The 14940-nt window shown below is 34.7% G+C and overlaps 2 protein-coding genes across 2 annotated transcripts; one reads left to right on the top strand and one right to left on the bottom strand.

The window, feature by feature from the left end:
• Positions 446–2641, top strand: LOC104741597 (glucan endo-1,3-beta-glucosidase 11-like). The gene is made up of 4 exons (XM_010462482.1): positions 446–568; positions 673–1015; positions 1213–1939; positions 2334–2641. Exons 1-4 carry the CDS (start codon positions 499–501, stop codon positions 2418–2420), a joined length of 1227 nt encoding a protein of 408 aa, XP_010460784.1. The 5' UTR covers positions 446–498; the 3' UTR covers positions 2421–2641.
• Positions 11025–12524, bottom strand: LOC104741594. The gene is made up of 2 exons (XM_010462479.2): positions 12290–12524; positions 11025–12200 (listed from the first exon to the last, which is right to left on the bottom strand). The coding sequence occupies exons 1-2, from the start codon at positions 12473–12475 to the stop codon at positions 11226–11228; spliced, it is 1161 nt and encodes a 386-aa protein (XP_010460781.1). The 5' UTR covers positions 12476–12524; the 3' UTR covers positions 11025–11225.

The raw sequence follows: 14940 nt of genomic DNA, 5'->3' as shown, positions 1-14940 counted from the left end.
CCACTTTTTCAATTTTATTTTTATTTTTGGACTGACATAGTTGGCAATGTGTTGGAAAGAGACAATCTAAGATGTCATTTTTTTTTTGGCTTGGGTCCAAAATGTTTTATGAAACCCATGTTGCCTCACAAAGAATGTTTTCGACAAACAGTATCTCCTTTTTACAATAGACTTCCATAAGATAAACCTATTGCCAAACCTACTCCCATCCCATTACTAAAATAACGAGTAAAATGAAAATAATACATTACTTATTATTAAAATGAATTACTATACCTTTTACTTTAGAAGACCCTATGTCTCACAAAATGAAAGAGGCAGGCAGAGTAAAGTATTATTATCTCTAAATTATAAATTAATAATTATTCTTCTCCTACTTGTCCCCATATCTCTCAAACCTTCATCTCTATATCTATCCCCACATTTCATTGCATTGATTCTCTTACAAGCACTTTCTCCTTCAGTCTTTATCTCCCTCTCTCCTCCTCCAGTTCTAAAATGTTTAGAAGAATTGCCATGACCATGACCAACTCTATTGTTCTTCTTCTATTTTCCTTAACTTTCTTAGGTATCTTTCCTAATAATTGCTTATTTCTGCCTAACAAAAGAAACCATTATTTCAAATTCAATTTTTCATGACATTTATTTAATTTCTATTACATTTTTTCACAGAATGTGGATTGTTGTTTCAAAGGGTCTCCTCTCTTGGCATAAACTACGGTCAAGTCGGCGACAATCTTCCTCCACCGGACAAAGTTCTACAACTCTTGAACTCACTCCATATCAATAAGACAAGAATCTACGACACAAATCCTCGAGTCTTAACCTCATTCGCCAATTCCAACATCGAGCTCTTCGTCACCGTCGAAAATGAAATGCTTTCCAGCTTAGTCGACCCTCAACAAGCTCTCCAGTGGATAACTACCCGTATAAAACCCTACTTTCCGGCCACCAAGATCGGTGGTATTGCCGTCGGCAATGAACTATACACTGACGATGACTCAAGCCTCATAGGGTTTGTTACATACATCCTCTCATTCCTATGTTATCCTTATCAAATCTTGGCACATTAAGAATCTACCTTATTAACCAAATCATGGTAGTCTAGTGGTTATCATCTTGTTGAGATCGATTTAGATCGTGTTTTGTTTCGTGATCCACTAGATTAAAAAAAAACAAAGTATTCAATCTTGTTATTGCTATTTTTTGCAGATATCTTGTGCCTGCAATGATGAGCATTCATAGTGCTTTGGTCCAAACAGGGCTAGACAAGTACATTCAAGTATCGACTCCAAATTCACTATCAGTCCTTCAAGAATCATACCCTCCCTCCGCCGGATGTTTTAAGCCGGAAGTAGCCGGAGTAATGACGCAGCTCCTAACTTTCTTGCGTAACACGAAATCCCCCTTTTGGATCAATGCTTACCCTTACTTCGCTTACAAGGATTCCCCAACTAAGATCCCATTAGACTACGTCCTCTTCAACCCTAACCCTGGAATGGTTGACCCCTTCACCAAGTACCACTACGACAACATGCTCTACGCTCAAGTAGATGCTGTGATCTTCGCCATGGCTAGGCTTGGCTTTAAGGATATTGAAGTTGGGGTCTCGGAGACAGGGTGGCCGTCTAAAGGTGATGGAGATGAGGTTGGAGCCACCGTGGCCAACGCAGCGGTTTATAACAAGAATCTTCTGAGGAGACAACTTCAGGGTGAAGGAACGCCATTGAGACAAAACATGAGTTTTGATGTTTATCTTTTTGCTCTCTTCAATGAAGACCTCAAACCAGGACCAACCTCTGAGAGAAACTATGGACTCTATCAGCCTGATGAGACCATGACTTACAATGTAGGTTTACTATCATCTTCGTCATCAACATCATCATCAACATCTACTTCTTCAACTTCTATTATTTCCCTCACTTCCTCTGCCTCCACGGTATGTTTCAACATTTGACTTTACCTACTCTATTTCTTTTATTTCTGTCTTATAAATATCACATTAAATCCCTTAGAAAAAAAAGCTTTGATTGAGAAACATTTTTTTAAAAACAAATTCTGACTGAAGAATACTGTGACGTTTTTTTCTTCTAATTGTGACGTTTAATACTTGAAAAGTTAGGCGCTTTTCTAGAACATATTCCTCTATCAAACATATTTCTTAATTAATAACGATAAAGTTAGATTTTTTTTTTGGAGCAACATGATTAGTACTCACTACTAGTCATGATATTTATGATTATCCTCACCATCTGATTTTTTTAACATAAACTAATTGAAATTTGTGGTCTTAATTATTACTTATATTTGTTAGTATTTTATTTTATAAACAGGCTATAAAGAAGGGAACGCAACAGTTGATATATTGGACATGCATTTATTCGTTGGCCATTCAAATGCTAATTAGACGACGGTACTAGAAGCAAAAACAAATTGAAAGAGCTTTTATGTGTAAATAGAGAGAGAGTCCACTAATGCGGTTCATTTTTTCAACGAGAATAATTAAACTATTCTCAAAAGTGTTCTTAGATGATTCTTTGAAGGAAAAAAAAATCAGAAAATTTGTTCCGAGTAATTAATTAATTAACTTGAGGAGGGGATGATGCAGTACTGCGAAGCGAATCCAATGTATAAAGAAAAAACTGACGATTCATATTATAGTTATGTATTTGTATTTGTCTTATTAGTAAATTAGTAATGTGTTAATTAGTTTTCATCATCTAACATAAAAATGTTTAATAGTTGGGTCTGTCCATAGACATAAAGACTTCTATATACGACAATCAATTTTAATAATTTTCAAGAAGATACAATTAATTAAAAAAAAAAAAGAAGATACAATTTAAAAACAACATATTAATCAAACTACAGAAGCTGGTTGGTTAGAAGCTATATTAATCAAAATTTTATCTAACTCTAGGTCTACAATAATGATTCATGATTTATAAGTGACGATCGTGTTTCTTGTTTTTTTTTTTTTTAATAATTTAGGAGTGATTTTAAAGGTTTTCTAAACCTAAAAACTAATTTTCTGGAGCCAGAGGAAAACAATCGTGTTTCTGGAGCCTGGAGCCGAAGGGAAACAATGTCATTAGGCATCTAAAATCCACATTCATTGCAACATTTCATATATATATAATGGTTGATTTTATATTATATACTAGTTACTACGGTTACGTGAGGTAGAAAATAGAATCATTATTACTAAACAGGAAACATTTATCATTTTTCAACACTCCAAACATTACTTTTTTTATTTTCTTTTTGGTTTAAACATTACTTTTAAGTACATATTATATAATGATATCAGATCTTTTTATATACAATTTCTTGATTGGTTTACACCGAAGGTGAAGGCTCTTTAATCTTTTGGACGTGGAATCCATAAACCTTAGACATACGATACCTTCCTTTTTCATCTCGATCACCGTCAACATTCGAAACCTATGTTGTCTGCTCTTACATACACACATGCATGCATTATACATATATGGTATATGTACGTACGTGCACTCACATGACACTACTCATACATGCAGACATGACACATGTATGAATATGTGTACAGTGTACTGTGTACACTATACCTGTGTGTGGGATATTCATTCATTCACCAATTGATCTAATCAATAATAGTTTTTATTTTTTGTTTGGATGGTAAAAGACTAAAAAGAGTAATGCTCCCTTTTTCTAACGGCAGAAAAGGAGGAAGTAAAAAATAATCAAAAGTAAACTACTCTCATATTATTTTACTAGGAAGCATATAAGTAGATATGGACGGTCCCAACTTTATTCGACGACCATGTTTTAAGTCGTCAGCATTTTGACAATAGTCATTTGGCCGTCCCTTTTCAAAGGAGCTTTCTCTCTTTTTATGAATTTTCTATTTTCTGCTTTTTTTCATCTGGAGTACTCATTTGTTACTTATTTTTATAACCAACATGTTTATTAAAATAATGACTATCGTCATCGCTTTTCCTAATCCTTTCTGGTTTTGTATAAATTCATCACGGTTTAACTTAAAAATGTTACCAGCTATATCGAGTTTTACTCTTGAATGATTATATTGTTCATATCTAAAGTAATACTTACGCGATTACATTTTGAATGATGTTAACTCATTAGAATCTAGGAGTATTCGAATCAGTTTTATTACAATTTCAGATAAATAACGTTTTCTTATTTTTGTTACACTTAAATAACGCCATCATTTGGATGTGGACTTTTTTGTATTGCTATTTGATTTGAAGTTTAATATTAAATGGAAACATTGAGTGGTGTTTTTGTTGGTTGACAATCCAATGAGTTGTTACATATATACTACTAGGTTTTAATGGCTAATATTAGAACCATTCATTCTACCTGGCATCAAGTTAACTCATGCGACTCTTTTTCTACGAATGAAAATTTAGTTTACATCAACAAACCCACCCCATCAATATTTATTTAGACCACACCCATCATATGAAAATGAGAGAGTTCAATTTATTTTGTCTAAAAGGCATACGCAAATCATTAAAATCCATGAAGTTAGTAATACAAGATCATATAATGTAACAACTTACAAGAGAATCTGTTTCTCAATTGTTCTTGTCAAATATTATAGAAATAAAATAGTTTATTGTGCCGTGTTTCATAAGATTAAGGCATACATGTATATAGTGATTAGCTTTGACATCTTACTAATACTATAATGTAAATTTTTCTAAACATACAAGGAAATAGCTTGTACAATAAGTAATATCAAGATCTAGAATATTATTCGGGTTGGACTTCACTTCATTAATGGACTTTACAGTCCATATTACTTGGTCCGCAAGATACACATTTTGCTTCCCTAATACTCCCCCGTACGACAAAGGTGAGACGTGAAACGCAAACTATGCAACCACAAAGTGGAACACCTATGTCGTGGACACTTGTCGAGGATATACAAATCATGTCAACATAATTCTCAGGATATAATATTCGATTTTGAGAAGAGGGGTGGAACTTCAACTCGTCTTCGGTTTTGATAAAAGGGAATAACAACATCCCGTGGGCGTAAATCCTGCAAATCCACAAACAATTGTCCTTATTTTGGACAGTCCACAAATCAGACTAATAATAACCTAAACATTAGCGTTCCAACAAAATTCTCCTAATCATTAAACTATAACCAAATTTTCCGACAATGGTAAAACTATTACCAAACTAAAATATTGAGATATTTTAAAATCATGAATAATTCCTGTGAAAGCCACAAAACCTTAAACATACCACCCGTAAGAATCCCCCACTTAATAACTCTTGCACTAATGAAATAAAACCATAATCAAATATAGAAAACCAAATACTTAAACCTTTGAAAAACGCAGACACGTACCACTAACCTCCAATAATAATTAAAATAAACACCAAACTCCTAACTTAACTTAAGAGAGAAACATAAATTAATAATAATGATAATAAAAACCTAAGAACACTAACGATCAATATCATCGTCATAGTCAGCATCTTCTTCGTTGATGAGTTTCTACATGATCACGAAAAGATCACACCAGATTTATAATGCGTAAGCTTTTAGTTTTGATCCACTAGATCGACTGCTCTGATACCATGTCAATTATTATAGAAATAGAATAGTTTATTGTGCTGTGTTTCATAAGATTAAGACATACATATATATGGTGATTAGCTTTGACATCTTGTTAATACTATAATGTAAAATTTCCTAAACACACAAGGAAATAGCTTGTACAATAAGTAATATCAAGATCTAGAATATTCTTCGGGTTGGGCTTCACTTCATTAATGGACTTTACGGTCCATATTACTTGGTCCGCAAAATACACATCTTTCTTCCCTAATAGTTATTCATACTTATATTGTGAACTTAAGATATCACGCCAGGTATGTGCATTTCGTAACATCCAATTCAAAAATATATTCATAGAACTCATTATGCGAAGGGGAAGGATAGTAGAGAGCTCACTCTCAAGTCTTAACTTTAGTTTTTCTCTTTTCCCTCTTTTAATTATTTTGGGGTTATTGTCAAATAAGACATTTTTTGGCTCAAAACTTTGAAATAAGAAACTTCTGTCCATGCTTATGGATTTAGGTATTTTTATCATTATGTATTGTCGATTCAAACCTTGAGACCAGATAACTTTTCTCGTTCTTCTTCCAACCAAAACACAAAATCTCTCCGCCACCACCATTTCAGATGTCCGATGAACTCAATGATTGAATCTGAATTCAATCATTTGTGTTTTGAACGAATAAAACTAAACCCTAAGGAAATTATGTCTTGTGAACCCAAAAGCTCCAATTATAAACACTAATCTGATAAAAACTTCCAATTAGTTTTCAAATCTAAATCAAACTTGAAAATTACAGGTTTAGAATTAACAAATCTTGAAAAATCACAGCAAAAACTATCGGTAATCATTCCACGTAAGGCGAATGAAGCGTTTAACGGCAAACATGTGACCATTATGCGAAGCTCAGTGTGACACCCCGGTTTCAGAGATTTGCGGAGAGGTTTAAAATAATTGATTTGGCCACCTATGTCACCAAGGTGCAATTATCTTCTCGGTCAAGGGTCCTAAGAGAACTCCACAGTTAAGCGTGCTTGAGCTGGAGTAGTCTCAGGATGGGTGACCTTCCGGGAAGTGATTGTCAGAACTGTACGAGTGAGGACAAAACACAAGGAAAGATCATGTGGTGATTTGTAAGGATGGTAACAAATCTTTAAAACCTCCCAGATGTAGCAAACCGACCATTGGATATAGATAGGCTCACAGGTCTAGTGAGAAGATGTGAGGTCCATTAAAGAACATGGGCCCATGGACTGGGATTGGATATGGGACCCACTAAGAGGTGACGGTCGGGGTGTTACAAGTGGTATCGGAGCCGAACCCAAACGAGTGTGGAGTCGAGTGGGCTCACACCATCGGGGGTGACGTTCTTGGTGTGCACCAAGGACGTTGCGATCTGTTAGGAGGTGTGAGTTGTGACACCCAGGTTTCAGAGACTTGCGGAGAGGTTTAAAAGAGTTGGTTTGGCCACCTATGTCACCAAAGTGCACTTATCTTTTTGGTCAAAGGTCCTGAGAGAACTCCAAAGTTAAACTTGCTTGAGCTGGAGTAGTCTCAGGATGGATGACCTTCCGGGAAATGATTGTCGGAACTGTGCGAGTGAGGACAAAACACAGGGAAAGATCATGTGGTGATTTGTAGGGACGGTAACAAGTCTTTAAAACCTCTCGGACGTAGCAAACCAACCGTCGGATATAGATGGGCTCACGAGCCTAGTGAGAGGACGTGAGGTCCATTAAGGAAAGTGTGCCCATAGACTGGAATTGGACATAGGGCCCACTAAGAGGTGGCGGTCGGGGCGTTACACTCACCATCGTCGTCACTAGGCAAACCGTCGTCGTCAATCACCACATATCTCATTTGCAGTGTCATCTTCTTCGTCTCGTCTTCTCATCACTACCAGATCTCATCATCTTCACCACCATCGTGCACCGGATTTCATCACCACCGCCAGATCTCATCATCTTCACCACCATTTGGTTCATTAGATCTCATCATCACCACCACCTAATCTCGTATAAATCGTCGTTGGCATTCATATAGGGCTAATTCAATTGAAGGGATTGTGTTTGTGTTGTTGGAAGGAGAAGATCAGAGCATCATCGTCGTTTTTATGCCAACGAATCTAAAGAACAAAATAAAAAAGTTGCGACAAGAAGAAACAATCAATTGTTTCAAGGACAATTTTGTCTTTTTAATATATTAAAAATATCTAAATATATGAGTACGGGAAGAAAGTCATATTTCTACAATACCCATATAAAGAAGTACCGATCTCGTAATTAATTCAATTATTTTTCCTTCCACTAATTTTACTGTATACACACCAATGTATTCAAAGGGGATAAAAGTTTGACACAATTGGACATTTGAATGTACAATTATTGTGTTTGTGTCTTCTCCAACTCCATCCCTATTAACTATAACGACATCAAATCAACATATCATTATTCACCACCAAACAATATCTTTGAATCATATTATGATATGATGTTGTTATGAAGAGGGAACAATAATTAAAGATAAGATGATCTTAGTTGGAGAAAAATAAAATGTTTAAATATAGGTAGGAATACTCAAAATGTCTTCCAGATTAATAGGAAAAAAATACTCAGCGATACGAAGTTTAGCTCAATACATGACCACACATCCAAATTTTAAAAATGTATTGCTAACTACTCTAAGTAAATGTATTGCATGGTCATATATACCAACTATTTGATGACATGTGCTCAACATCACGATCATTTTATTCCGGTACATCGTTTATCAGAATTCGGCGTTAACCAGGTTTGACCGGCGTTGACCTATGTTGACCACCAATTTGTTTTTTTTTTAAAGTTATTTTATTACAGTATTAGAACAAAAAAATAAAACTGTTTTATAGAATAATGTATGGCCATTTAATAATTTACAATATATATATATATATATTCATTACAAAGATATATTTTATATTTGTTAAGCAATCAATCTTATAATAGTTTTTTCAATTGTAAAACTTAACAATAAATAAATTTAAAATCATTAATAAATTTTTCAGATATTAAAACTTTTATTTTACCATATATCCTACTATATTAATTGAATGTTCAAATATGAATCTAATCTTATAATTTTTTCTGAATATGTTGTGATTTGAATTTTTAAAAACGAAAATATATTATTCAGTCTATGAAGGAAAATATGTGTTTTAATGTTTCACATCGGTGGGTTGGTAAAACTAAATTTATGTAGTTGATAAATTAATAAATTTTATTTTCTTACAATTACAATATTATAAGTACTTTAAAATATTTTACAAAATAATGATGCAAATACAACAACCAAACAATATATAACTGTAATATATTTCAAACAAATTAATATATTATAATATTCTAAAATAGTTAGTATTCAGAAAGATATATGTAAATTTACCAAAGAATTGCAATATTAAATAAATAATGTCTCAAACAAAATAACTTTTTATAACAATATAACAATAATTTTTATCATTATATTATAATTTTTGGAAAAATGTTAATATGTGTTTTATAGCACGGGATATATTCTAGTGTATGAGTAAATGACTTTTATTTCAGTAATTCTAATGATTTTGATATAATTTGGGTTTGATTCTAACGAGTTCATATAATCATTTTGATACTATAAATATTATTTTGAATTTAAAGAAATTAAGAAAAATTTGTTGTTTTTTGTTTAACAATGTATAATATGCAGTTTCCTTATTTTATTTATTATAACATGAATTTTCCGGTTTTAGTTTAAGTTTCAATATCTTAAAAAGCTGTTAATGATTTTTCAGTTTTATTTAAGTTTTGAACTTAAAAAAAATAACTATTATAAGATTGAATTCATTAAACATATATAATATATCTTTATATTGGATATAGATATGTTTTTTTAACTATAAATGGTTCAACAAAACAATTTTATTATTTTTGTTTCTAATAACTAAAAAAAATTGTTGGTCAACACCAATCAAACCTAGTCAATGCCAGACTCTGACAAACAGTATACCAGAATAAAATGATCGTGATGTTGAGCACATGCCATTATATAGTTGATACATATGGTCATGCAATATATTTTTTTCGTATAGTTAACTATACATTTTTAAAGTGATGTGTGGATGTAGTCATGTATTCAGCTATATATGGTGTAGTTTACTATTTTTCTTTTCTAAATTTTTATAACGCATAATACACTAACTAATTACCCTTAAATACATGTGAAATTGTCAATGAGTGGTCAAAAATAGTAACAAATAAGAATCGAACAAAATCTATTTTATCACTTAGAATGGGACCTATATTCGTATATTTATTGGGTACAAAATGAAAAGTTGAAAACATTCGAATGTTTTACTTCGTTGATGGGCCTTATCATACTTTCTTTAATTGCATTAATTGTTAAAGTAAATAATATTCAAACTTTGTTTTTTTTGTAAACCTTTTTTTCAGGTGAAATTTTAATCAATGGGCTTGACTCGGTATGAAATTACAAAGCCCAATAACCTTGAAAACTAATAGGCTTCTTCTAGTACATTCCAGTATCCTCCACAAGACTCTCTCATTTCCTTGGCTTCGTGTCTCTCTGTAATATTAACACAAATTTGCAGCTTTTCTCTGTGCAGACTCAGACTCTCTACGTTTCGTATCCCCCTCTGTAACAAGGCTAGGCTGCTCTAACTGAGATTTCATATCCATGGCGGAAGAGTTAGGGCTTGATTTGGAAGAACTCAGACAACTCCAGAACATAGCCAAGAGACCTCGTGTTCTCAATCTCATCAACTCCGAGATTTCCAATTTGGAGAAGGTACCTATTCCACTTTTTTTTCACCCCTTTTCTCGTCATAAATCGTTTTGTTATAAGTAGTTGCTCTTGTATAGAAACAGAACTTGGGATTTAGTTTTGAGAGTTTAGAGAAGAACTGTTTCATTCTTTGTATTTGTGACATGTATCATGTATGTGTGTCTGAATAATTAACAAGGAGAAAGGATATGACTTTGGAGTTAAACTTATCTCTTGTATTGAGTTTTATGAAAATAAAAATCTCTACTTTGTTTGATATTCCTAAGCAACTAGAACTAGAAAGCGTTTGTTTTCGAAGTTGAGCTGATCAAATCTTGCATCATTCTGAACTGTTTCAGCTCATGGCATTGAATATTAGATTTTGGCAGCTAATTTTAAGCTTTGAAGTAACTTCAATTCTGAGACGAGGCCCTACCCGTCAGTTAGGTGGGCTAAACGGGCCGCACCAGCCTGTACATGCACTCCTACCTACCGCGCCAGCCTATACATGCACTCCTACCTGAACGGGCCGCACCAGCCTAATTGACCAACAACTACTTATTTTTCAGATTTATAAATACGCAAGACGTGGCTACGTGTAAGTTGATAAAAGAAAAATTAGAGTCCGTTACGCCGTGAAAGTCGAACAGTTCACAACATCCAAAAACAAAATCGATAAAACTTCCATAGGAAATAATGATTCACATTTAATGGATGTCGAAGCAAAAAGAAAATGTTCATAAATCAAGAACCAAGTTATTTTAATCAAGAACAAACTTGTACTAAACAAACAAATTATCCAAAACAGACATGATCAAAATGGTAATAGTAGTAAAACTCATTGATATACTAAACAGAGAGTTGTGACGATGGTCTCTTACCATCATCTGTGTATCCCAAAGAAGGTGGTCGAACTGGTTTAGGACTCTCGACCGCAACATCACTAGCTGAACTCTGCTGAACCAAAACCGGATAAATGTCGGTAGAAACCGAGAGACGAGAAGGTGAAGCAGGGGAAGAAGGCGAAGGCGAGACCGATGGCAGTTCGGAAGCCGAAAACGAAGCCATAGAAAGAGTTCTAGTGATTGAAGGATTCACTTCAGCTACTTCTTCAATACCTTCATCGATATACACAACATCTTGCATAGTCAACTGATGGTACTCGACGATTTCTCTCAAGAACCGGTTCTCTCTAGCATAAATGGAGTTTTCGTGAGCTAATCTTGCTTTCTCTGCCAACAATGTCTCTAGCTGAAGCCTGATTAGGTCATCATCAGCTGGACTGTTGTTACCTTTATCCCTGTTATCTCTTAACCGTTTGTTTTCTTCTTCCAACTGAGAGCACCGTTCTTTAGCGAAAGCTAAATTTGCTTTAACCGTTTTCAACTCACGGAGGAGAAGCTTGGCTTTAGCTGCTGTAGCCATGGCTACGTCACGTGAAGCTTTGAGTTGAGACTCGTGTGGGTTTGGTTGTGTTAATGGTTGCCATGGACTGCTTGATCCAGAGGATTGGTTATAATTGTTGTTGTTGTCTGAATCGATTAGATCGGATCCTTTACGTCTGATTTGAGAAGCTACGATCGTACGACCTTCCCCGAACGCTTTCTCGAAACTGTCTCCGATCTGATTCAGAGAGGTTGTGATTTTGTCTATGCTTTTGCGTATTGTTGGATTCGAGGGTTCGGGAACGACGTCGTTATGTTGTTGTTGTTGTTGTTGTTGTTGCTCTTCTTCGTCTTCGAGGATTGATTTAGCTTTCTGAGCTAGGATCCCCCAGAATCCACGGCTCTCGCTCTTATCCTCGTAAGCCGTGAATCCTTGAGCCTGAGATTTGGTGATGTTTAAGGTTTCTTGCAGGAAAAGTAATCTCATGAAAAGAGAAAAAGAGAGAGAGAGAGAGACAGAGATCAGACCTGAGAGGAGGCACGGATTGCTTGAGCGGCAAGGGAGGAATGAGAAGAGAAAGATTGAGACGATCTGAAGGATCCGCCATTGGAGTGACCTTTGAGATCACCATGATCGTGATCAGGTGGTTGATTATAGATGTCTTCTTTGAAGGTTGAAGCCCTCGCGATCCCTTGTCTTCTCCGATACGCCATTTTTTGTTTGTTCTTCCTTGTTTTGATTCTTTCTCTGTTTTTTTTTTTGTTTTTTTTGGTTGATGCTGGTATTAAGAAATTTTGTTTATCGCAATTTTTACAACCTTTGATCCTCTGGTTTTACGTAATTCACGTTCTTAATAAGTTGATTAATGTTTATTTAATCAGAAAAGGATACAAACATCAAAACGTGTTTTCTAAGGAAATGGGTTGACTCCTAAATAGTAAATAGACATGTTATGAGTTGCTTTTATGGGCTATAATAGTGATGGGCCAATGGCTCACAAAAGCTGAGTGAGAATCAATGTTGCAATTTCTTTTTGATGATTTTGACTTACTGATAGTCTAGAACTGACAACTATAAGACAGGCTAGATAGCATACTTCTTTTTTTGTTTTTTTTTGTTTTTCACTTAAGACTTCTTTTAAGTTTTGTAATGAAAACGGTCGAGTGGTAGTGCTATTTTAATATTACTTTTTTTTAATCAATTATAAAGTTAGGAAAATTTTCAAGAAGATGACTTGGAACCCATAAAAAGATTTGATTTGATAGAGGTTTTTCTAATTCGAAGGTTCCCAACTTTTCTATGCAAAATAATGTCTAAAGGTTTCGGTAAAAAGGAAAAAAAAAAAAAAAACATCACGCAAGAATGTCAAAAAGCTTGAAGACAGTAGAGACTAATATTCAACTTAGCTGGGAAAAACAAAAAGACCACCCTCTTTAGGGCTTAGATCTTTTTTTTTGTTTAGAGTCTTTCACTAGGTTAAGAAGAGAATTTTTAGACTGAAAAACATTTTCCTTGTAGCTGCTTTCTCCTGTTTACCTATTTGTGTCGTTTGTTTAGCTCTAAATCTCAGAAAGAAATTAGGGTTTGTTCAAGTTAGTTCTTCAAGTATGGTTTTTCTGTCTGTTCAACAACGATGTCCTCAACTATGGATAAGGTCTTGATGTCTATGTCTTTAGAAGAAGTGGAAGAAGAGGAGCCGTTTGAGATGTCGGACTTACCACAATTCTTATTTATGGAGCGAAATTTCATGAGTTTTATTGGTCGAACCCTGAATCCTCCCTGCCAGCCGATGAGGAATTTGATCTGTGATATGCCAAGGAAGTGGCAAAAACCGGGATGAATGAGAGGAGTAGCGTTATCAAATGAAAGATTCCAATTCATTTTCGATAACGAGCATGACTTACTGGAAGTGTTAGCAAAAGGAGCTCATACCTATAATGATTGGTCCATAGCGGTGGATAGGTGGTATGAAAATCCCCCGGTGAATTATTTGCAGCGTATCTTAATCTGGGTTAAGATCTGGAATCTTCCAGTAAACTATTATACGGCAAAAGCGATTACAGCTCTGGGAGAATTGGTGGGGGAAATTCTGGAAGTAGCCTTTGATCCAGATAAACCACAAATCCAAGAGTTTGTTAGAGTTAAGCTTATGTTTGATGTCTCAAGGCCTCTGCGACGATCAAAAGAACTCAAGTTACCAAAGGGAGGGAGAACAGTGGTGCGATTTCAATATGAGCGAGTCCAAAAACGTTGTTTTGAATGCCAAAGGCTGACACATGTGAGAGATGTTTGTCCGCTTATGGTTAGGAAAAAGGTGTTGGAAGAAGCAGCCAAAGTTTCAGGCTCTCCGGTGGTTAAAATACCCAAACCTTTGTGTTTGAAGGAAGACGATCCTTTGCTTGGGGTTTTGAGAGAAGATCAGGTGGGGGGTTGATCCTTCCACTAGTCAGTTAAGAATCGCAAATGACGTACTCGAAGGAATGAGGCAGTACCTATTGGCCAATAATAATGAAGATTGGCAAGTAAAAGTTGATCGCTGATATATCATGGGTTTTAGGTGTTTTTAGCCATGATATAAGTCTTGTTTATAGAGTCTTTTTGGTATTTTTAGAGTCTTTTGAGTCTTTATAGGATTTAGCATGGATGGGAGCATAATGGAACTAAATAAGCTGATTTGGAGCATAATCAAAGCATTGAGGCTAAGCTACGAAGTTGAGAGACGAGTTCAGAAGTATGCATCAATCGATGCTACCTCTGCATCGATCGATGCAAGTGTCACAAGCCAATCAGATGTTTTCTCACAAGCTTTAGAAAATTTACAAAATTTGCCCAAGTTTTCCATATTTGCATCGTTAGTCCCTAGACGTGTTTTAGGAATATAAATAGGATTTTATGGTCATTGTTTAGACCTAAGCTTTATTTTTTCTGCAACTTTTGAGAGAGAACCCTGAGAGATTTTTAGAGAGCTTTTGGAGAGAAGAATCAAGACTCCTTCAGAGAAGATTCAGAACTCCTTTTTTTCTTCCTTTAATCTCTTAATGCTATCTATTTTATTCATGATTTGTGTTCTTACAATTATGTCTGAGTAGACCTGCTTGTTAGGTTTAGGGTTTCTCATTAGGGATTTCATGGATTGTTAGATTGATTAATTGTTTGGATTCATTATCTTTCTTGTTCT

This window comes from Camelina sativa, chromosome 14 (genome assembly GCF_000633955.1).
Source record: "Camelina sativa cultivar DH55 chromosome 14, Cs, whole genome shotgun sequence".
Classification (NCBI taxonomy): Eukaryota; Viridiplantae; Streptophyta; class Magnoliopsida; order Brassicales; family Brassicaceae; genus Camelina; species Camelina sativa.
This window is presented reverse-complemented; position numbering and strand designations above follow the sequence as displayed.